Below are 24,482 nucleotides of genomic sequence, written 5' to 3'. Positions count from 1 at the left end.
GTCAATTGCATCAAAATCTCCACCATTATAGAACATATGAAAGCACTGGTCCCTTTATGATTCACTTGATGTGTATTTTTAATTTAGGGGGTGGGACATTTTTATTCTAAAGAGCATTTGATTGGACATAAATCTCTGTAGTACAGGATGAGTCATCGATATTTTTAGTCTGCTGAAGATGACTTTAGCGCTAATAGACATGGACTTAAAGGCAAAAAATCTCCATTTTTGATTTCATTGGATCTTTAAACATTTAATTTCTATTTCCTTTCCATGAATCTAATTCCGTCTAATTCTCCCTTCCTTTTCTCTCTTTTTCACCTTTCTGTCTCTAGACCAATCACCTTCCTCTTCGAACGCAGGTGTGATCGCAGGCGTGATCTTCGCGTGTCTTCTGGCCATCATACTGATAAGTGTCCTCGCCTACTTCCTGGTATCCCATAATCGCCGCCAACAGCATGGTTACCGTGGCACCGGCAAGCCAACCGGTGCTCCCTACGACTCCTTTACCCGCCTCTTTGGCTCTGCTAAGTCAAGCAAAAACGGTACCGGAAACAACGGAAACAACAACACGCCCATTTACAGAGGAGATGTGGGGCTTAACGAGAAAGCGGCCAATCAGGGCATGCATCCGGGGGGCGTGGCTCTGCTCGAGACCACACGCACGCACACAGCGGAGGATATCCTGCTTAGTAGAGAGATGGATGAGGTAGAACGTAAGAAATTTGATGAACTGGAAGAAGAGGATGAGCGATATGACCATTTCACTGGGGTTGGACCCATCCTACAGCTCCGCCCACATGAAGATGACATAGATGATGACATGGAGTCCCAGAGGGATGGCTCTGTGATCTCTCGGACTGCTGTCTACGTGTAAGAGGAGAGCAGAAAGAGGTTCTTGAAAGGGTAAACGTGGACCTCTTCCAGAAGGATTACATTTCTTCCTCTCAACGAATATTCATTTTATTGTAAAAACAAATTACGGCATCAAATACCATGAGAAGGATTAATGGATGGATTGAGTTAATGAATGGATGAATTAATATGCTGGATATAGCACAGATTAAAACAATGAAAGATCGGGTGAAGTAAATAGACTACTAAGTACAAAACTGTCAGGCTTCCATTCTTATTATTGCTCTGGTTGTCATGGTGACACGTTTTGAGTAATATGAAACTGCAGATGTTGACACTGCGAGATATATATATGACATGCACACACATGAAGTTATGTATGTAAATCCACTGTGCCGTTGTGTAATCGTTTTAACTTGTTCTTATTTGGTTTCACACTTAAACCAGTTTCCAACTTGATTTACTTTGAAACTTAATTTTATTTGGGTTTGGTTAGAGCACATTCCTCGGCCCTACATCTCTCTTTCAGCACGTTCTATGAAAGCTGTCCTTATGTATTGTGTAGAGTCAAACATGCACAGTGCTTTTGATCTAAATTCACCCTCACACGCTCATCTGTCTCGAGATGACGTGTACAGTTCGCTCATTATACAGCACTCAATATCTCAATCCTGTGACATGACTCACCATGAATCATTTAGTTTCGGGGCTAATCAAATCAAATATTAATGAATTATGTGTTCGTTCTCACCCACAATCCATTTAGTCAGGAAAAGATGGGTTCAAGGCAGCGCATTTTACCGTTTTCCCTGCACATGTACAATTTCCTTATGCATTCAATCACAAAACAATGTAGCAGATTGCTGTAGTAATAAAAACAGCGAGTCAGGGTCACATCCTTATTCACAGTGAACTTTAAACCCTGACGGAAAGAGAGGATTCAACTAAATTTATTGTAATATGTTACCGTTAAACTGATTAAGTGATGGTGTGCCACATATCTAACACTTTACACTATGGTTAATATTAGTTGTAGTTATCATGAACTAACAATGTTTATAGCATTTATGTATTTATACATACAATATACTATTGTTTGTTGTTAATTCATAATATTGTACATTCACTAATGTTAATTTATAAGCTTGAAATGTATGTAAAAAATGACTTCAGCTACGATTAATAAATGCTTTAGGCATATTGCTTAAAGTTAGTTCATGATACCTAATGCATTAGTTAATGCTAACATATTTAACCTTACTGTAAAGTGTTACCAACAAATCTATATTTATAGCTTTAGACCATGTCCATTGTTACCATGGCCACACAGCTATATATACCTCTCCTCCGACACCACAGTTATGCATCACGTACTGTTATTTCCTTGTTTTATTGTCATTCCTCACCGTCGGTGAGATACACTGCCTTGTTTTAGGGGAAATAAAATGAAGAATCTCTTGAATGAGTGAACGATCATGTGTAATGTTCGATGTGAGGTGATATGTAAACTACTGTATGCACACATTTTATTTTTCTTAAAAATGACTATACTTCTAAATGTTGTAAATACTACGGAGACGGGGCGAGGTGAATATCCAGGTTGAATGTTGTGCATGTCAACCACGGCTCTGTACATACAGAACTATATGAGAGCACATATCACATATTTATATCTGTAATCTAGTATGGACCGTACTAGATTCACCTGTACTGAGAACACATTCACATGGGGAAGCTTTCTATCGGGTGTAGTTTGAGTGTATGTGTGTGTATGAGAGTGAGTCAGCGTGTTAAGTGGTGTCTGACTCGAGGGCAGTGAGTTATTCCTCCGGTCTCTCAGGGTCTCGCACACGTACACGGTGTGATTTAAACTGGACACACACACACATATATTCGTTCTCCCTCTAAATCATCTTTCAAAACAACTGCCCTTGAGTCTAGAAGCATCTCTCTTTGTCCCCGAGCATCAGAGGGCATACTGGGTACCGTAGTGTTGTTTCCCTGGGCTTCCATCTTGATTCAGTGACCCTATTAGTGCCACGTCTGGATCAATGCTGCTGAAAGAAGTTGTTCTCACCTCTGAAAGGGTGGTCGGTCTGACACGGGCCGGTCTGGCGCGTTCCGATCCGTCTGGCACCGAATAGTCCGGGGTTTCGACGCAGCTTAGTTTACGTCCTGATTGAAAGGTCAACCCGCAATCAGTGAATGTGTGAGTAGAGGAAGTGATTTCGTCACTCGTGCTCTGAGAGGCAGAAAGCTTTAGCTCCTCATTAGAGGAGAACGCACTGACCTTCCAGCTCAACGTCTCCACCAGGGATTCCGTAATGAAGGAACGGATGCCTTGAGAATATTAAGGAAGTATCCTCTGAGATGGGAAACAGTTTAAGTAGATTTCCAGAGAGCGTGGAGTCGTGAATATGGGATGTTACGCCTATTCGATGTCGTCGTCTCTTGTTGTCTGGTTTCGATGTTTCACAGTTCTGGTAAACACATGCACACACATTTAAAAGCCTTAACGTCACCCGTCACGAACCATTCCTCCTGTGTACATAGTATAAATATATAAACATGATATAAAACTAAACGGTAATGTCACATCCTTGTGTAATGTGCTTCACTGCTGTGAGCATGAAGGATACATGGTTTTGAGTTGGTATTGCTTTATAATAATGTTGAATTTGTTCGCATTTGAATGCATTAGGTATCGTAAACCACTGTAACATTAAATAACATTTTTACAGCATTTATTAACCTAGGTTAATTATGGTTTATGAATGCAGGCTACTATTGTTTATTGTTAATTCATGATTGTTCATACAAAAAATATATTAGAATGGGCAGAACAATAATCTAGATTAATAAACGCTGTAAAAATGTTCATTATTTTGTTACTTAATGCATTAACTCATGTTAACACATTGAACCATATTGTAAAGTGCTACTGAGTTTTATATCAGTTGATTTTACTGTTGTTTATTTTTTCTTTTTTATTAAATGATCTGTGCTTTGATTGTTTTTATTCTGAGTGGTTTATTGATGCCTGTAATGTGTTTGTGCTGTAAACTGTTGAGCAGCGCTCTTGAACTCTCATGGACACACAGAAAACATCTATACTACTAAATGCTTTATCGCCTTGCGTTGCTTTTAGGTTTTATTTTGGTTGTCTGAATGTTTTCGCAGTCTTTGTAATATTGTCTTTTTTATTTGGTTGCTTATTAAAGTCTTACCAATATTTGACTGATCTTGGTATGTGCTGAATGCCCTGGGGCTCAATCAAATCTCTCATCTTTGGTTTTCCTGCAGTGTTTTCAGTCTGGTTTCTGGGTTGTGAATGTTAGCGCTGTGTGTGTGTGTGTGTGTGTGTGTGTGTGTGTGTGTTGACAAGTCACCTGTCACAGATAACACCGCCGGCTGAAATAGACTAAATGGGCTGTGCAAGAGAGCGACACATAAAGCTCTGGGTTTTTTGTTTGTTTGTTTGTTTTTTTTTATCTTTGCCAAAATATGTAGATATGGCGGCCAAAGCATGTCCTTTTCTACACAGTTTAGGCATCTAATATTAAAATACTATTTTTGTTTAATGAAAATAATGCAAAATCAAACTAATACAATGTTGTAAATGCTTTATGCCCAGGGTTCATGTTTTGCATTTAAGGATTAGTTCACTTTAAAATGAAAATTAGCCCATGATTTACTCACCCTCAAGCCATCATAAAGGTTTATGACTTTCTTCTTTCAGACAAACACAATCGGAGTTATATTAATAATCACCCTGATTCTCCAAAGCTTTATAATGGCTCCGGAGGGTTAATAAAGGCCTTCTGAAGCGAAGTGATGCATTTGTGTAAGAAAAATATCCATATTTAACACATTATAAAGTAAAATATCTAGCTTCCGCCAGACCGCCTTCCGTTTTCAACTTAAGAAGAAAGTGTAACGCCTCTCGCAATTAAAAAAACGCTTAAGCTACATCCTAAGCCTTCCGTATTCAACTTAAGAAACAACTTACTTTTTCCGTAAGTTGAATACAGAAGGAGGTTGGGCGGAAGCTAGTTATTTTACTTTATAACGTGTTAATTATGGATATTTTTCTTACACAAATGCATCGCTTCACTTCAGAAGGCCTTTATTAACCCCCGGAGCCGTATAGAGTATGTTTATATTGGATGGATGCACTTTTTTTCGAGTTTCAAACAGGTGGTTTCCGTTCACTGTCATTATAAAGCTTTGGAGCATCAAGGTGATTATTAAAGGTGCCCTAGAATTAAATATTGAATTTATCTTGGCTTAGTTGAATAACAAGAGTTCAGTACATGGAAAAGACATACACTGAGTTTCAAACTCCATTGTTTCCTCCTTCTTATGTAAATCTCATTTGTTTAAAAGACCTCAGAAGAACAGGCGAAATTCAACATAACACTGACTGTTACAGGATCATTAATATGTACGCCCCCAATATTTGCATATGCCAGCCCATGTTCAAGGCATTACACAAGGGCAGGATGTCTGGATCTGTGCACAGCTGAATCAACAGACTAGGTAAGCAAGCAAGAAAAATAGCGAAAAATGGCAGAAGGAGCAATAATAACTGACATGATCCATGATTACATGATATTTTTAGTGATATTTGTAAATTGTCTTTTTAAATGTTTCATTAGCATGTTGCTATTGTACTGTTAAATGTGGTTAAAGTTACCATCGTTTCTTACTGTATTCACGGAGACAAGAGCTGTTGCAGACTTGCAGTCTGTATAATTCATAAACACAACTTCATTCTTTATAAATCTCTCCAACAGTGTGTAATGTTAGCTTTAGCCACAGAGCACAGCCTCAAACTCATTCAGAATCAAATGTAATATATCCAAATAAAAACTATACTTACATGATCCCATGTATGCAAGCAGCATGCATGATGAACATCTTGTAAAGATCCATTTTGAGGGTTATATTAGCTGTGTGAACCGTGTTTATGCTGTTCAAGGCAAGCGTGAGCTCCGGGGGAGGGGAGCATGAGAATTAAAGGGGCCGCAACCTATATATCGGTGCATAGTTGATGATGCCCTAAAATAGGCAGTTAAAAAAATGAATAAAAAAAAAATCTATGGGGTATTTTGAGCTGAAACTTCACAGACACATTCAGGGGACACCTTAGACTTATATTACATCTTTTAAAAAGAAGTTCTAGGGCACCTTTAATATAACTCCAGTTGTGTGTCTGAAAGAAGAAAGTCACAGCTAGAATGGCTTGGGGGTGAGTAAATCACGGGCTAATTTTCATTTTAAAATGAACCAATCCTTTAAGGAAAGAGTATTTCCGACATGACTTAACCTACCATAACAATAGTGATAACAATATTAGCTTTCACACCAACGAAATGTCTTTATGATGATAATAATAAGATTCAATAAAATTCATCTAACTCAGAATTCTGAGGGAAAAAATCTGAATTGCGAGATGTAAACTCACAGTTCTGAGAAATAAAGTCAGAATTGTGTTATCTTGTGAGAAAGTCTGAATCGTGTGATGTTAACTCAAAAAAGGTAATAGTAACTATTTACAGTATCTCACAATTATGCAATTTAGCAATTACGTTTTTTTTATTTCATAGTGGAGACTTGCATAGTTTACTTGTGTTCGTTCGCGATTCATCTTCAGCTCACATAGCTTGTGTGAGGCAATCTTCAGCATTAATAATTGGATGATTTAGAACAGTCATATTATTAAAAAAAGTTGTTAGTGCATTATTAGTATCCTACAATGTTTTCCCCCACAAGTCATATTTTCATCAGCAGTATGATTTCATTAATAATTTAATTATGGTTATGAAGCACAATTCTTCGCTCTGTCTTCATTGTTGATGAGGAAATCAAAAACACAGTCATGGAACATTTTCCTAAGTCATTATTTCGTCATATTTTTTGTTTATCTGCGCATTCAGATGTATCACTGAAACTTGTTCTTATGCAACTCAGAAATAAACCACACACACTATAAAAAAAGAAAAGAATGTGGTAGAGTTTGTATTCCAGTTTCTTCCCTTTAGGTTATAAAGTTGATAGTCTCAGCATAGTTGAGCCCTACAGGAACTCTGCTCTCAAAAAGCCTCTTTGTTTACACCAACTCAACAGATCTCATATCTCAACAAGTTAAAATATAACCAAGAGCACACTTTGTGAAGGAGGGGGGAGTGAAACCGAAAGAGTTGGTGTCATCATAAAGGTATTCAGCGGGTAGAATTTCTCTCAGTGGTGTGTGTGTGTGTGTGCGCATTAGCAGGTGACCCTGATAGAAATGTGACTGTTAATGTAACAACAGACGTTTTCTTCCAGAAGTAGCTGTGCCCTAGATTCCGTCCTTTTCCTCCCTTTCCCTTTCCCTTTCCCTCTCTTTCTCTCAGTTGATGGGGTCAGAATCTCGGTGCTCCTAGCACACTTGTCACTGTCGTTTGGAGTTGGAGGGTTTTTTTTCTCGGCCATTTAGCCATCTGCCTGCTCTAATTGCTCTGAGTTGCAACCTGGAGTGAAGACCAGCTGCCTCTTTCCTCTCTTAGTTAGTCTGTCTCCTTCCCACAACACTGGCTGAATGTATCATGATAATAGCCTTATGTTGCTGTGTAATGGTGTGTTCCTCTTGTCCCGAGACACAATCATGGCCTAACACAGATGTGAGCTTAAAGGTGCGCTCAGTCATTTTTTACTCATTGAAAATGCATTAGCCTTAAAGGGACAGCACACACACAAAAAATGAAAATATAGGTCTAGTTATTTTCTCACCTTCATGTCATTTAAAACCTGTACGATAAGAATTACAGCCTATTCATGTTCACTTTTAAATAAATGTGTTAAAAATTATTTGAGATGAGACTCCTGTCATATTGGAAGCTTAAAGGGATAGTTCACCCAAAAATGAAAATTTGATGTTTATCTGCTTACCCCCAGGGCATCCAAGATGTAGGTGACTTTGTTTCTTCAGTAGAACACAAATGAAGATTTTTAACTCCAACCGTTGCAGTCTGTCAGTCGTATAATGCATGTCAGTGGGAAGTTCATCTATAAGAGTAAAAAAAACATGCATAGACAAATCCAAATTAAACCCTGTGGCTCGTGACGACACATTGATGTCCGAAAACACGAAACGATCGGTTTGTGCGTGAAACCGAACAGTATTTATATCATTTTTTTTCCTCTAAAACACCATGTCCAACAGCCCTCCACATCCGGTTAGTGAGGTCTGAATGCGCTCTGACAACGGAAGTGATGTCTCGCACTCATTGAAGCAAAGCGCGAGACATCAGTTCCGTCATCAGAATGGGTTTTTTGACCTCACTTACAATAAAAGCTTGTTTATTTTACATGGAGCAAGTCACCTAATGGAGGTTACCCTTCTGAGATCACATGACCAGCAGAATACTGATCGCTTCATCTCGGTAACCTTCCTATTATCGGACACTTTCACTCACAAAGTAAATTTAGTATGACTTACTGCAAATAGTGCATTTTTACAATGACATTGGTAACCAAAACCCATATGGTATTAGTAGAAAAACAAACCAGTAATATGCCATTATAGTATAGATGTTTTACCAGAGATTTTTTTTTTTTTTGGCTCTTGAAAGCACAATACTTTGATTTACATTTTTCCCTGTCTGCTGCCTTTCACGTCTCAGGATATTCAGCAGTAGGCATGTCCAGTGAAGCCATTATCCATTATAATCACAAAATTATCTGTTTCTGTTCAAAAGTTTAATAGAGTAAAATATACAATAATATAGTGAAATATTATTAATATTTAAAAAGCTGTTTTCACTATTAGTATTTTTTCCTGTGCTGCAAAGCTGAATTTTCAGCAGCATTATTCCAGTCGTCAGTGTCACATGATCCTTCAGAAATCATTCTAATATGCTGATTTGGTGCTCAAGAAACATTTCTTCTTATTAAAAATGTTGAAAACAGTTGTGCTGCTTAAAGGGTTAGTTCACCCAAAAATTAAATTTTCACACCCTCATGTCATCCCAAACCAGCATGACTTTCGTTCATCTTCGGAACACAAATTATGATATTTTCGATGAAATCCGAGGGTTTCTGAACCACACATAGGCAGCAATATCATTGCTCCTTTCAAGGTTGAGAACAGTGGTAAAGACATTGTTAAAATAGTCAACACGACAACAGTGGTTCAACCTTAATGTTATGAAGCGACAAGAATACTTTTTGTGTGCAAAAACAAAACAAAAATAGTGACTTTATTCAATAATTCCATCTCCCTGCCATTCTCCTATGTTGTTTAAGTTCAGCGTTTCCAGGTTCTACTTCAGATCGCCAACTCAGTACATGCGTGTGATGCTGTCGCAGGACCCGGCCAATAATGAGTCAGTGTTCTGACGTTGAACCTGGAAGCGCTGGACATAAACAACTTATGATAATGACACAGAAGAGAAGATATTGTTGAATAAAGTCGTTAGCCGCAGATGAACGAAGGTCTTACAGGTTTGGAACGAGTAGTGAAAGGGTTAATTAACCCAAAAATGAAAATTATGTCATTTATTACTCAAACTCGTGTCTTTCCACATCCGTAAGTCTTTCGTTCATCTTCAGAAAACAAATTAAGATCTGTTTGATTAAGTCTGAGAGGTTTCTGTCCCTACATAGAGATCCAACGCAACTACCACTCCAAGGTCCAGGGACCTCATGCGTATACACAAAACATGCCCTGAAAGAGGCGTATGCCACTTCCTAGGCAAAAGATGGGATTTATAAAAACAAACTTGATGGGAAAATTTGCGCACATGCATACAAACTCGCACCTGCACAAACTATTTTAAACTCTGTTTTCATTTTGATATAGGACACATTTGCATTAATATTCCACTTTCATTAATGGCGATAAGGTCTTACAGGTTTGGAACGACATGAGTGTGAGTAATGACAGAAGTTTCATTTTTGGGTGATCTAACACTTTAATATTTTTATGGAAACCATGAAGTATTTTCATTGAAGTAAGTTCATAAGAACAGCATTTATTTGAACTAGAAATCTTTGGTAACATAATAAATGTCTTTACTGTCAGTTCTGATTAAGTTATTAATTTCTTACCATGTCATTTTTGGGGCTGTGACTGAGAGTATATGCCCTGTCAGTTACGGTCCGGGATAGATTTAGGCTAAAAGAAGATCATGAGATTGTGCACTGAAAAATCCCCCTCTCTAAAACAAGCGCACACGCACAAAATTCTATTTAGCTCCCGTCACATGCCTCACATGTGGATGTGTGGTTAATAGCGAGCGACGAGTCTGGTCCGAAGGCTCTATTTTTATTCCCTGTCATGGAGAGGGACGGTTTAGGAAAGATGAAAAAGCGAGCGCAACGAAGGCCCGAGCGAAGAGTGAGGATGCACTGGTGTGATTTGGCCCTGAAGCTGTGACACTTCCGTCATCTGTAGTGTTTCTGTGAATTGGACGTGTGTGCGCATGCACCCGCGCTCAGTGGGAGATTGGATTGACCCGCGTTGCCCTGAGCTGTCAGGCTGTGAGGATCGTCTGGTATCCCTTGTCTCCCGTGGGCACCCGGAGGCTACGACATTACATACAGAAAACAGATGAATAGATAGATTAGGCCCGGCGGGGGTTCTTCTGGTGGCCTGGCTGACCTTATCAATTGCTTTGATTATGGATGATTGATCAGTTGGTTCTGGCGAGTAATTCACGCTCGGTTTGCCAGTCTTCCATGATGGGGTTGTTACTATGGGTAGAAGATCCAGTGACCTTTTACACACACTGACATTTAAGTGAAATGATTAGTCGATGACGCTGGCGTGTTAAGAGGAGACAGAGCACATAATCAATCAGCAGGGATGATGATATAGACTCAATCTGACAGGTAGCCATAGTAACACCAGAACTCTGTGTTGACTCTGAAACCATTATCCATTTTCGGCTCTTAGCTTTTTCTCTGTCTTGCTCTCTCTTTTTTTTTTTTTCGCTTTCTGTCAGGTATGCTGCCTCAAGTTTCTGCTTATGAGCTCAGACATCATAATTATGATGAGATAAGTGGATGCAGTGGCCAATTTTTAGTTTTCTTTCTTTTTCTTACTGACAAAGACAGGAAGCTTTTGTAGTGCTAGTGCAACAAAATGAAGCAGAGAGGACATTAGGTGTGTAATTGATGCTTGAAGCATTTTATACACATAAGTGCTCAGCTTACAACTTCCAAACATCTGACAAACTGTACCGGACAGCTACCATTTTAGGAAGCATGCTTCGTTTAATAATTTGTGATTTATCTTATATATGGTTGTGCATTTTACCAGTTTTTGACCTGGATTTTTTAACTGGATTCATTTGACATTTAACAATATTGGGTCATTCTGTGTCAAATCAATCAAATTTCGGAAACTTCCCCGCTCCAAATTTTTGATTTTGTTAATATTTTTTCTGTAGAAAGATAAACGTAATAGTTATGAAAGCCAAGTAAATGTCACAGATGTATATTTACAGAGTAATCCACTATTTTGTAGAGGGGGGTCAAAATGACCATTTTAAACTGAGATTTGGAGCCAAATTGCAGGGGTGTAAAAATGACTTTAGAAAGATGGCAGCAACATTATTTTATTTTTACACAGAGATTGGTAGGTGTATTAGATAAATCTGTTGACTTTAGCAATCTTTGTTGCATTATATGCCAACGGTGCAAATTTAAAAAAGGGAAAAAGCACTTCTTGTGTTTTTTGCCTCAAGTCTGCATGCCTGTAACTCAAGAAGTATTAAAGATATCTTAATATCCTTTTAGATTCTGGTTCTTAACAAATTTTCCTTTTGGTATCTTCATTTTAAAGGCCCTCGATGGTTCAATCCAAGAGATATGGAGATCTTAATGCGGCTCCATGAGTAAATTGGTAAATTGTACTAAATTTGTTCTATTTTCAGTGGTCAAAAACCAAATGTGGGTCACTTTGCAAACATACCTTTTTCTTTTAAAGAGGAATGTCTGAAGAACAAATAATGTTGAAACTAGAAATGTATCTTGTGTTTTTCTATCAACTCAATTCGATAGAATATACCGATAATGCCATAAATATTTATTTTTCCAAAGTTTGCATGCCTATAACTCTAAAAATATTCAAGATATCCTAATATCATTCTAGATTCTCATTCTTAATAAACTTAGTTCAGTCTCATAGATATGGGGATCTCAAAGCAGCTCCATGTTCAAATTGTTGAATTTTACTCATTTTCAGTGATCGAAAACCAAATGTGGTTCACTTTGCACACATCTGATGTGCAAAGAATGTCTGAAGAATAAATATTGTTTAAACTAGAAATGTCTATTGTTTCCCTCTATCAAAAGAATTGCATAAAACGTGATTCTCTGAGTACCAAAAATCCACTGGAAATGGTTAAGTTCAGGAACATTAAGTCAATCAAAAGTGTATTTATAAGAATCTATATTTGAATAAGTTTTAGGGATATTTGGAAGATAGGATTTTGTTCATTTTAACAGCTTCTGAAGCTACCAAGAGCTCAAATATGCAGTATCGTAACTACATGTTACCGCATTGACATCTCAATATCTATGAGACTGAACCATATAGGGCTGAAAAATGAAGATTCCAAAAGAAAAGTTTCATAAGGACAAGAATCTAAAATGACATCAAGATATCTTTAACACTTCTTGAATTAAAGACACGTGAACTTTAGAAAAATGTTTGTTTTGGCACTCAGAGATGTGTGTCCACATCTCAGGTGAAAATGGTCATTTTGATCCAATCTACAAAATAATGGATTACTCAGTAAATATACATCTGTGAAATTTAATATCTTGGCTTTCATAACTATTTATGTTTGCCTTTCTTTCCTCTGGTTGAGTTGACGCAGAATGATCTTAAGCACTAAATCAACATATTAGAATAATTTCTGAAGGATCATGTGACACTAAAGCAAAAATTCAGATTTGTATCAATAAATTACATCTCAAAATATTTCTTAAAAAGATAACATTTGTTTTAAATTGTACTAATATTTCACAATATTACTGTTGTTACTGTATTTTTTATTGAATAAACAGCCTTGGTGAGCATATGAAGACTTCTTTCAAAAACATTTCAAATATTTTACCATCTGCAAACTTTTGAACGGTAGTATAGATCATTTACTTTGACATGCAAAAAAAAAAAATAAATGCATTTTTATGTATAAATAGTGCTTAGTATAATACTTTTTCTCATCTGCATCTCTCAATAACAAGCTTTACATACATAATACGTCTTTTCTGAATATTCAATCACATGAAAAATACTGTGCACCGTTTACCAGATTAAGGGAATGACACATCTTCGCCAGTTCTCTCCTACTAATTTCTGCGACTCTACTCTTCATGAACAGTACATAAAAATACAAAATAAATATAGTCATAAGTACAGAAGTACAGCCAACATGACCAATACCAATTTACTTCCGCCACTATTCTTAAATTGACACACCCTAAACTCAGAATGTCAGAGCTTCCAGAAAAACCCACTAGCAATTACAGCATTGTGGTGGCATTCATCTCATAAACACAATCATTCTGACACAACTTGAAGACAGCAGTAGTCCTGGCCTCCTGCTGACATTGGAGTTGTTGTCACAGGGGAAAAGTATAGCTGGTATGAGTGATGTAGAAGATATCCCAGAAGGGGGAACTTGAGTGGACCTCTGCAGCAACAGCAGAATGATTGCAGGACACAGACGGGGCGGACTTGAGGAGGAGGAGGAGGGTGGGTTTAACATACTGTTTATGTATGTGTATGTGTGTGTATATCATATATGAATGATGGGCAAAGGGACTAGAGTACAGACTAAAGAGGAAGGACAAAATTTTCATCTACAGTAGACTTGGAAATTGTCTTCTACAAATCACTCACTCTCTCACTTGTTCTGTCCCCTCCCCGGAGAGACAACCCACCTGCAAAAACAGAGCGTGAGATGAAAGGAGGGCGATGTTTTGTGTTCAGTGCATTCTGAAAGGACACACACACACACTTCTCCCTCTTCCAAAAGGCAAGCACACATTGCCACTCTTGTATATTGATACACAAAGCACCCCTCTCATCCACTATCCCACACACTGAAGCTCCGTTATATATCTACAAGCAAGATTAAATTGATTAATCATTTACTCACCCTCATGTTGTTCCAAACCTGCATTTCCATCTTTCATAAAACACAAAAAGAAGAAATTACTGCTTTCTCTTTTCCCTGCAATTAGAGTTAATAGGGACAGAAGCTTTTAAGCTTCAAAAAGGCTGCAGAGGCACTAAAAAGTGTTATAAAATGGCCTAAAGGATTAGTGAGATATCTAAAGTCTTTGAATTGCATTAGCCCAACTAACTGAAGTGTGTTTCCCATACAACATAGCTCACTGCTTTACTACAATGGTATGTATCATTGAAACTGTAGTAACTTTGTCGCTCATTTGTTGTCCAGACCACAATGGTTCAATGATAGATCAACTTTTGCTGTAAATAACATTGCAACTGAGGAATACTTTGCTATTTTTGTTCTGCATTGTTTTACTTTGTCAAGTTTACACTTACAGATATTGAGTAAAAGAGTATGAGTGTTTGGCATGCTGTCTGAAGGGGAGGCTCCAAGCTCGGAATTTGGTCAGCAACCAGGCTTTCTCTCGTGCTGATTGGATAGATCATTTGAACGTGTACATCGTGAACTTTGTTATAGTGGTATACTACATTTACAAAAACGCTGTGTTTTTGTGTGTCCCTTTGAAATGCAAATGAGCTGTTGTAAAAGGGGGCGGAGTTTTCTTGTGTTAGCACTTAGCAGCGCCTCACATTACCTCACACAGACTCACTGAAAACGTCAGAAACTGTTCAGCCTTTTATGTTCAAATCGGAGTCGGACAATGATGGAGAGACTTAAGAAGAAGTGACAATATTTTGAATGCAACAGACCACTTCTGGACGTTTAGTTGATGAATTTATGTAGCTGATGTGGAGTTAACTATCTTAAAGCTATTGATCGCATATTCTGTCATGATAATCTATAAATCGCTTGTGTGGGAACTGTTGTAAGATATTTACAGAGCCAGAGAATATATGCTGCATGAAAATAGAACAGGTATATTTTAGTTTAATTATGGTTATAACTTGTCATTTTGTCATCTTGCTTTTTATGACATTATATTGCATTTGTGTTACGTACTGTATTGCAAAATAACATGGCCTCGCCCCCTTTTTTTGCGTGTTCTCGGGGGCAGGGTTTATGTAAATTTTAGGGTTAGTGATGTCACCAACCCAGGAAGAAGCTTGTTGTAGTCCCTACCAGCCATTTGTTGTAGTCCTTAAAGGGTTAGTTCACCCAAAAATGAAAATTCTGTCATTTATTACTCACCCTCGTGCCGTTCCACACCCTTAAGACCTTCATTAATCTTCAGAAAACAAATTAAGATATTTTAGTTGAAATCCGATGGCTCCGTGAGGCCTGCTTAGGGAGCAACGACATTTCCTCTCTCAAGATCCATTAATGTACTAAAATCATATTTAAATCAGTTCATGTGGTTCAATATTAATATTATAAAACGATGAGAATATTTTTGGTGCGCCAAAAAAAAAAAAAACAACTTATTTAGTGATGGCTGATTTCAAAACACTGCTTCAGGAAGCTTCGGATCATAAATTAATCAGTGTGTCGAATCAGCTGTTCGGAGCGCCAAAGTCACGTGATTTCAGCAGTTTGGCAGTTTGACACTCGATCCGAATCATGATTCAATACGCTGATTCATTATGCTCCGAAGCTTCCTGAAACAGTGTTTTGAAAACGGCCATCACTAAATAAGTCGTTATTTTGGGTTTTTTTTGGCACACCAAAAATATTCTCATCTCTTTATAATATTAATATTGAGCCACTGTACTCACATGAACTGATTTAAATATGTTTTTAGTACATTAATGGATCTTGAGAGAGGAAATGTCATTGATGGCTATACAGGCCTCACGGAGCCATCGGATTTCAACCAAAATATCTTAATTTGTGTTCTGAAGATTAATGAAGGTGTTACGGGTGTGGAACGGCATGAGTGTGAGTAATAAATGACAGAATTTTCATTTTTGGGTGAACTAACCCTTTAAGCAGAGAATTCTTTAAAGGTGCCCTAGAATCAAAAATTGAATTTATCTCGGCATAGTTAAATAACAAGAGTTCAGTACATGGAAAAGACATACATTGAGTTTCAAACTCCATTGCTTCCTCCTCCTTATATAAATCTCATTTGTTTAAAAGACTTCCGGAAAACATGCGGATCTCAACATAAGACCGACTGTTACGTAACAGTCGGGATCATTAATATGTATGACCCCAATATTTGCATACGCCAGCCCATGTTCAAGGCATTAGCAGGGTTGCCAACTTTGGGACTTTGGCTGGAGTGAGACTTTGTAAAAAATTCAGTTTGCGCGTGTGCGCGGAGAAAATGTTTGGTAACCCTAATTTTAAAAATCAATGTCAGTCCATGTTTACTTAGTATCATTGGGGTGAAATAATTTATTTTATTTTTTGTCAGTTTTGTTACCTGACAGGGGCGGAGCCAGACATTGTAAACATTAGGGGCTTATTCCAAATCTATATTTGTCCAAAGACATTTCAATTTTATATTAATAGCTTTAATGACACGAAAGGAGCTTTTGTTGTCGTATGAAAATGTACATTATTTGACACTGTAATTTGTAAAACTTTGTTGGATGTACCTCCGCTAGGGGGGTCCTGGGGTAAGCCCCCCCGGAAGAAAATTTTGTACATTTTAAGGTTAAATGCATCAATCTGGTGCACTCTGGAAACCCAAAATTAAGAGCTTCAACCCATGTACAGTGTGCAAATTGAAGAAAAGAAACAGCATTGACTTGTACCTGGACATTAAAAAGGGTTCAAACATTTTTTTTTTTACAATACTTTTGTACTAATTTCTTTTTAAAAGATATCCTTGCGCTTTTATTTTGATCACCAGATCACCAGCTGATCGCGTGCACAAATGCGCGCTCTTCTCTTTAAAACACGCAGCCCAGACAGACTGTATATATACTTAATCACTGTCTTTTGCTGTTTTATAAAGGCACAAAGCCATATCACAGTTTCGATTTTAGTTCGTTGGCAAACGTAGTATGTTTTAAATTTTCAGTTCATTATGAAACGGTGGCGGCAGCAGAGGGTCATTAATGGAAAACACTGAATGAATGTATAGCTGATAAATGTGCTAAAGTTGTCATATCGGTTGTTATATAACAAAACGTATATAACGTAACGTTACTCGGTTACTTACGTAACCTCGGTTCCCTGAGAGATAAGGGAACGAGTATTGCGTTGCGAAGCTATGAGAAAACTCATTTTCTCGAGAAAATAACGGCCATGTTGTGTAAAGCAGAAGCAGCCTGGCCAGCGGCGGAGTGTGCACGATCCGGGAGTGCTGAAGACGTTCTGTGCTTTGGCCGCTCTATTGAGTGCGCGCGCGCGGCTGGGGCTCTCTCTCACTTCTCACACGCAACTGACGTATCAAGTGCAAGGTTTTCAGCCAATCAACGATCAGAGAATACTGCAGTGAGAACGTTGTAGGGAGATGTAACAGCTGTGGGCCTTAAACTCCTCTCCTGTCATTAATACGCTGTGGTCTAGTCATCAACAGAAAGTAACGGATTGAGAGGGGAGAAGAATGGATTTTGGCGTGACATTTCTTGCGTGTGCGTGAGAGCGTGAGATTGATGCTGAAAGCGTGAGTGTCACGCCAGATGCGTGAGAGTTGGCAACCCTGCATTAGACAAGGAAAGGCAGTTTTAACGTCTGGATCTGTGCACAGACAAGGTAAGCCAGCAAGGACAACAGCGAAAAATGGCAGATGGAGCAATAATAACTGACATGATCCATGATATCATGATATTTTTAGTGATATTTGTAAATTGTCTTTCTAAATGTTTCATTAGCATGTTGCTAATGTACTGTTGAATGAGGTTAAAGTTATCATCGTTTCTTACTGTATTCACGGAGACAAGAGCTTTTGCTATTTTCATTTTTAAACACGTGCAGTCTGTATAATGCATAAACACAACTTCATTCTTTATAAATCTCTCCAACAGTGAGGCATTAGCCGTTAGCCACAGAGCATAGCCTCAAACTCATTCAGAATCAAATGTAAACATCAAAATAAATACTTTACTCACGTAATTCGAAGCATGCATACAGAATGCATCTTGTAAAGATCCATTTGAGGGTTATAATAGCTTTGTGAACTTTGTAAATGCACTGTAATTTAGTCGAGAGCTCGTGTGGCAGGGAGCATGCCATTTAAAGGGGCGGCGTTGCCAAAATCAGTGTATAGTTAATGATGCCCCAAAATAGGCAGTTAAAAAAAAAAAAAAAAAATCTATGGGGTATTTTGAGCTGAAACTTCACAGACACATTCAGGAGACACCTTAGACTTATATTACATCTTGTGAAAAAGCATTCTTGGGTACCTTTAAAATAAAATATCTTCGTTTGCATTGAACTTTCAGCTCAGTAACTTTGCAGATACTGTTTATGGTCATGCAGCAACATTGCACACTAACTAAAGTTAAAAAAAGTGAAATCACAATGAACCACCCCTTTAATAAAACATAATTTTTTTTTTACATATGTTCGATTCAATCGCGGATTCCCTCTTTCATCATACTCCAGGGTTCCTTCAGAGCCCATTCACAAATAAGCACTCTTCAAAAATTGCGCTTTCATTCTCTTGACAAATTAAAATACGTAGAATGAAATTGGCAGAGTATAATGGAAAGAAAGATTTAGATTGCACTACATGCTTGCTTATTTTGATCAAGAGCCTGATGTAAGCTATGCTTAGGCCAAGAGCTGTAGCTCCAACCACACAACTTTGCGATGCATTTTGTGAATGTTTATTCTTGGAACTATGGTTTTGGGAAACACTGAATCATTGAACTATGTTAAGGACAGAACTTGTGACTGTAATTGTCTAAAGATGCTTTTGAGGAACCAGAGAGGTTTTATAACTCGGACCAACTGATTCACTGAGAAGAATGATTTCATGACACTTTTATGGTTTTTTGCAGCCTTTTTGAAGTTTGAAAATGTCTCTTAAACGGTTAGTTCACCCAAAAATGAAATTTTTCTCATTAGGTGTTGTCCCAAACCTTCGTTCATCTTTGGAACAAAAATTAAGATATTTTTGATGAAACCCGAGAGTTTCTGAACAACACATAGGCAACAACGTCATTACACATTTTGAGGTCCAGAAAGGTATTAAAGACATAATTAAAATAGCCAACATGACTACAGTGGTTCAACCTTAATGTTATGAAGTGACGAGAATACAATTTGTGCGCAAAAATAAAACGACAATAATGACTTTATTTAACAATTTGAACAGTTGTCATACGCAGTTGACGTAGTGAACGCAGTGCAGGCTTCCGTCTTTCCGTCTGAATGCCGGCTCATTATTGGCCAGTTCAAATTGTTAAATAAAGTTGCTTCATAACATCAAGGTTGAACCACTGTAGTCATGTTAAAGGTGGTGTAGAACGTCTTTTAAAAATATGTAATATAAGTCTAAGGTGTCCCCTGAATGTGTCTGTGAAGTTTCAGCTCAAAATACCCCATAGATTTTTTTTTAATAAATTTTTTTTATTGCCTATTTTGGGGCATCATTAAATAGGAGCCGATTTAGGCTGCGGCCCCTTTAAATGCTCGCGCTCCCCACCCACGGAGCTCGCGCTTGCCTTAAACAGTGCATAAACAAAGTTCACACAGCTAATATAACCCTCAAAATTGATCTTTACAAAGTGTTCGTCATGCAGCATGTCTAATCGCGTAAGTATGGTATTTATTTGGATGTTTACATTTGATTCTGAATGAGTTTGATAGTGCTCCGTGGCTAAAGCTAACATTACACACTGTTGGAGAGATTTATAAAGAATGAAGTTGTGTTTATGCATTACACAGACTGCAAGTGTTTAAAAATGAAAATAATGACAGTCTTGTTTCTGTGAATACAGTAAGAAATTATGATAACTTTAACCACATTTAACAGTACATTAGCAACATGCTAACGAAACATTTAGAAAGACAATTTACAAATATCACTAAAAATATCATGTAATCATGGATCATGTCAGTTATTTTTGCTCCATCTGCCATTTTTCACTATTGTTCTTGCTTGCTTACCTAGTCTGATGATTCAGCTGTGCACAGATCCAGACATTAATACTGGCTGCCCTTGTGTAATGCCTTGAACATGAGCTGACATATGCAAATATAGGGGGCGTACATATTAATGATCCCGACTGTTACGTAACAGTTTGTGTTATGTTGAGATTCGCCTGTTCTTTGGAGGTCTTTTAAACAAATGAGATTTACATAAGAAGGAGGAAACAATGGTGTTTGAGACTCACTGTATGTCATTTCCATGTACTGAACTCTTGTTATGCAACTATGCCAAGATAAATTCAATTTTTAATTCTAGGGCACCTTTAACTATTTTAACAATGTCTTTACTACCTTTCTGGACCTCAAAAGTTGATATTTTCATTCGTTGATGCCTATCTGTGGATCAGATACCCTCGGATTTCATCAAAAATATCTTAATTTGTATTGCAAAGATGAACAAAGGTCTTACAGATTTGACATGAGGGTGAGTAATTAATGACAGAAATTTAATTTTTGGGTGAACTAAAAATAAAAAAGCTTAATGAAAATAAATTATCTCCATTCTGGTCCACAAAGGAACAAAAGGAACAACATGAGAGTGAGTATAGCAAATGAAGGCAGAATTTTCATTTTTGGACGAACCATAATTTAAAAAAATTGAAGACTGATCTCTCTTTTGCCTTTCCGCCCGTTTTCTCTTCCATAGCTGTTCCCTCTAACTTCTTATATCATTGTCCGTCTACAGCTCCTCCCATCTCTCACCCGACGCTCTCTTTTTTGAAGGTTGTGTATAGTGATGAAGTGATGTGGATGAATGAGTGTGGGATGCTTTGAAATAATCCATCTGACAACCCAGCAGAGCGCAGTTCTCTCTTTCCTCTCTTTCATCGTCTTGGTCATCTCTGCAGCTTCAGTGCTGCTCACTTCTGCTTGACTGGCTCAAACACTCAGTCTAACCATTCCACAGCATCCACTGTTATCCTCCACGCTAAACAACTAGTCCAGACATACACTCCACCGCTCAATATCACATCAAAACAATCCACTGCACTAAACACTTCACTGCCCAGTCCAGGAGGATTGTGCTTCACAATATCAAAGACATGGTTATAATTTTAGGGCATTTTGTCGATAAACTCAAGACATTTTGTCAATAAACTCTGACTCTTCATGTTTAAAGGAATAATTCATCCAGAAATCAACATTAATTATTTATACAGCGTCATGTCATTCCAAACCCGCATACTGTTTTTATTTTTGTTTTGTTTTCATGTGGAGCACCAAAGATTCACTCGAAATCAAAAATCAAACAGATCAAAAATACAGAACAAAGAGTAATACTATGAAATATTAAAATTTTAAATAACTGTTGTTTATTTTAAAATATTTTAACATAATTTAGTCCTGTGATGGCAAATATGTCAGCAGCCATTGTCACAATTCTGTCAACATGTCATTCAAATGACATGTAAGATTTATCTCTATGCAAACTTATCAGCCTTTGCAACGTTCATGTGTTTGCTTCTGTTCCTGTATCACATTTACAAATATATAACGATTATCCTTGAACTGCATCAGACACTCCATGAATTTAATGTCTATTTTGATCAGAGCAGAATTTCATTAATATATTTAGTTTCAGACACATAAATAGGTAATAATATGCAATCGACTGAGAATCCAGTTGTCAATATTCAATATGCAAACTAATTATCTTCTAGAGCTATTCTGTAATTACAGGAACGAATCAGTGATTTGCTTTCATGAAATAATTTGCATTCACATTAAATTATAGTGATGTGGTTACTGGTTACATTATCCTCAAAAGGTCACATTCATTAAAAGTCATCTTTTGGTATTTAAAACATTTGAATTAAACAGGTCCATCCGGTTTAAACATTCAAGCCACCTTCATAGAATACAAAAGATGGTGTCTAAAGTCTTTCTAAAATGCCGGTTGTTTACTTTAAACAGTCTATACTTTAACAGCAGTTATTTACAGCTTGTTTCCACCACACAATCATTTCCGCACCATCAAATAATGGTTCCACAATGATGCCGCACACCACTCTCCGTATCTATTCACAGCGCAGTTCTCAGAAACATCTTGTCATCCTTGAACGCTCACACGTCCAATCAACTGCATGAGCTATATTCATGATTGTACTGGACACTTCAGCCGGTCTGCTTCCCTGCAGAGTCAATTCCATAGCCCTCGTGGTGTGTACGTGGACCATACATTAAATGAAGCACAGATTGTCTGGCTTAATGTCGAGTGCCTTACGAAAGTATGATGGGTGTGTGATGATGAGCTACCCTGCACAGTCTGTGTGATTGGAAGTTTTTATGTGCTCTGTGAATGTGTTAAAGGGTTAGTTCACCCAAAAATGAAAATTCTGTCATTACTTACTCTAAATGTCATTCCAAACCTGTAAGACTTTCGATCATCTTAGGAACGCAAGTGAAGATCTTTTTGATGAAATCTGAGAGCTTTCTGTCCCTCCATAGGCAGCTACGCGACTGACACTTTGAAGCTTCAAAAAGTTCATAAAGAGATCGTAAAATTAATCCTTATGAATTGAGCGGATCAGTCCAAATTTTCGCTTTATATGATGAACAGATTGAATTTAGGCTTTTATTCACATATAAACATTCATCAACTCGCACATCAGTCATGGTAAACGGAAGCTCAAGCATATTCGCTTGACTTGTGAGAACCAATGAGGTTCATTCGCGTGTGTTACGCAGTTCGTTTGAGCTTCCGCAAGACATTTGTTCTCGCGCATCAAGCAGGTTCGATTGAGCTTCAGTTTATATTTGTTGATCAGTGTTTATATGTGAATAAAAGCCTAAATTAAATGTGTTCATCATATAAAGCGATCAAGTCTCTTCAGAATATTTGAACTAACCTGCTCAATTCATATGGATTTATGATCTCTTTATGAACTTTTTGAAGTGTCAAAGTGGTAGTTGCGTAGGGACAGCGGAGGGACAGAAAGATCTCAGATGTCATCAAAAAGATCTTCATTTGTGTTCTGAAGATGAACAAAAGTCTTATGGGTTTGGAACGACATTTAGGGTGAGTAATTAATGACAGAATTTTCATTTTGGGGTGAAACTTTTGCTACTTTGAGTAATAGTTCACCCAAAAAATAAAAATGTGTTCATCATATATTTATCCTTGTGTCCTTCCAAACTTTTGTGACTTCCTTTCTTTTTTCTTTTTTTTTGAGGCCTGTACACTCTAAAAAATGCTGGGTTAAAAACAACCCAAGTTGGGTTGAAAATGGACAAACCCAGCGATTGGGTTGTTTTAACCCAGCGGTTGGGTTAAATGTTTGCCCAACCTGCTGGGTAGTTTTATTTAAACCAACTATTGTTTAAAAATTGCTATATGGCTAGCTTAAAATGAACCCAAAATAGTTGGGAAATTAAAAACCAGATGCAATTAGAGACAACAATAATAGACAAAAGGAGAATGTTTATTAATAAGCTTTAATATTTGATTAATATAAATTTAATAGTTTAATAGTTTATTAATATAAATTTGTTAATAAGCAATTTAATAAACGTTTATTGTTTAATAATTATTCATTGAACATTAATAAATGTTCATTTCCAACATATTTTGGGTTAATTTTAATTAAGCAATACAGTAATTTTAAACAAAACTACCCAGCAGGTTGGGCAAACATTTAACCCTACCACTGGGTTAAAACAACCCAATTGCTGGGTTTGTCCATTTTCAACCCAACTTGGGTTGTTTTTAAAGCAGCATTTTTTAGAGTGTAATGAAAGTGAATAATACCACAATCTAGCAACCTCTAAAAAGGGCAAAAGAGCACCATTAAAAGGATATTTCACCCAAAAATGAAAATTCTGTCATGATTTATTCACCCTCATATCCTTCCAAATTTTTTCCTTCCTTCTTTTTTCCAACCTGCAATGAGAGCGGATGGAGACCACGACCTGCCAAGCTCCAAAAAAGACAAAAAAAAAAAAAACACCATTAAAGGGACAGTTCATAATTTACTAACCCTAATGTCATTCCAAGCCTTTTGTAGAACACAAAAGCAGTTTCACAAAAAACATTTTGAAAAATGTTTGTGTTTTTTGTCTAAACAGTGAAAATTAACAGAAAAAAAGAAATTCATGCAGGTTTAAGCAACATGAGGGTGAGTAAATGATGACACAATATTCCTATTCATATTTGCGTGAACTACCCCTTTAAATAGTCATGTCTTGTATTAGGCAGGTTGAGCTGGAGGGGAAATTCAGTAACACTTGACCTGTTTCACTGAGTCATGGAGAAAAATAGGAGGGAATGTGGGGGAGAAAGAGAGAGACACTGAGACGGAGAGAACGAGGGGTCTGTGGTGGGGCGAAGGCAGATGAAATGTGAAGGGGAAAGCAGAAAGAAAGAACAACAGCTGGGAAGGCCAG

At 37.4% G+C, this 24,482-nt stretch overlaps 1 protein-coding gene across 2 annotated transcripts in view; it reads left to right on the top strand.

The window, feature by feature from the left end:
- si:ch73-22o12.1 (nectin-2) overlaps positions 1 to 24,482 on the top strand; it is a 93,196-nt gene that overhangs the window by 40,721 nt on the left and 27,993 nt on the right. Inside the window, exon 7 of one of the 2 annotated variants that reach the window (XM_067404016.1) lies at positions 336 to 4,521. The exons of the other annotated variant lie outside the window; for it this stretch is intronic. Coding sequence (XP_067260117.1) covers positions 336 to 877 — 542 coding nt within the window. The 3' untranslated portion in view covers positions 878 to 4,521. Of the gene's footprint in view, positions 1 to 335; positions 4,522 to 24,482 lie in introns of those variants that run through there. 2 annotated transcript variants of the gene reach the window in all.

Source organism: Chanodichthys erythropterus, chromosome 2, assembly GCF_024489055.1.
Source record: "Chanodichthys erythropterus isolate Z2021 chromosome 2, ASM2448905v1, whole genome shotgun sequence".
Taxonomy (NCBI): domain Eukaryota; kingdom Metazoa; phylum Chordata; class Actinopteri; order Cypriniformes; family Xenocyprididae; genus Chanodichthys; species Chanodichthys erythropterus.
Note: the sequence above shows the minus strand (reverse complement) of the source record. Positions and strands in the feature narration are given on the sequence as shown.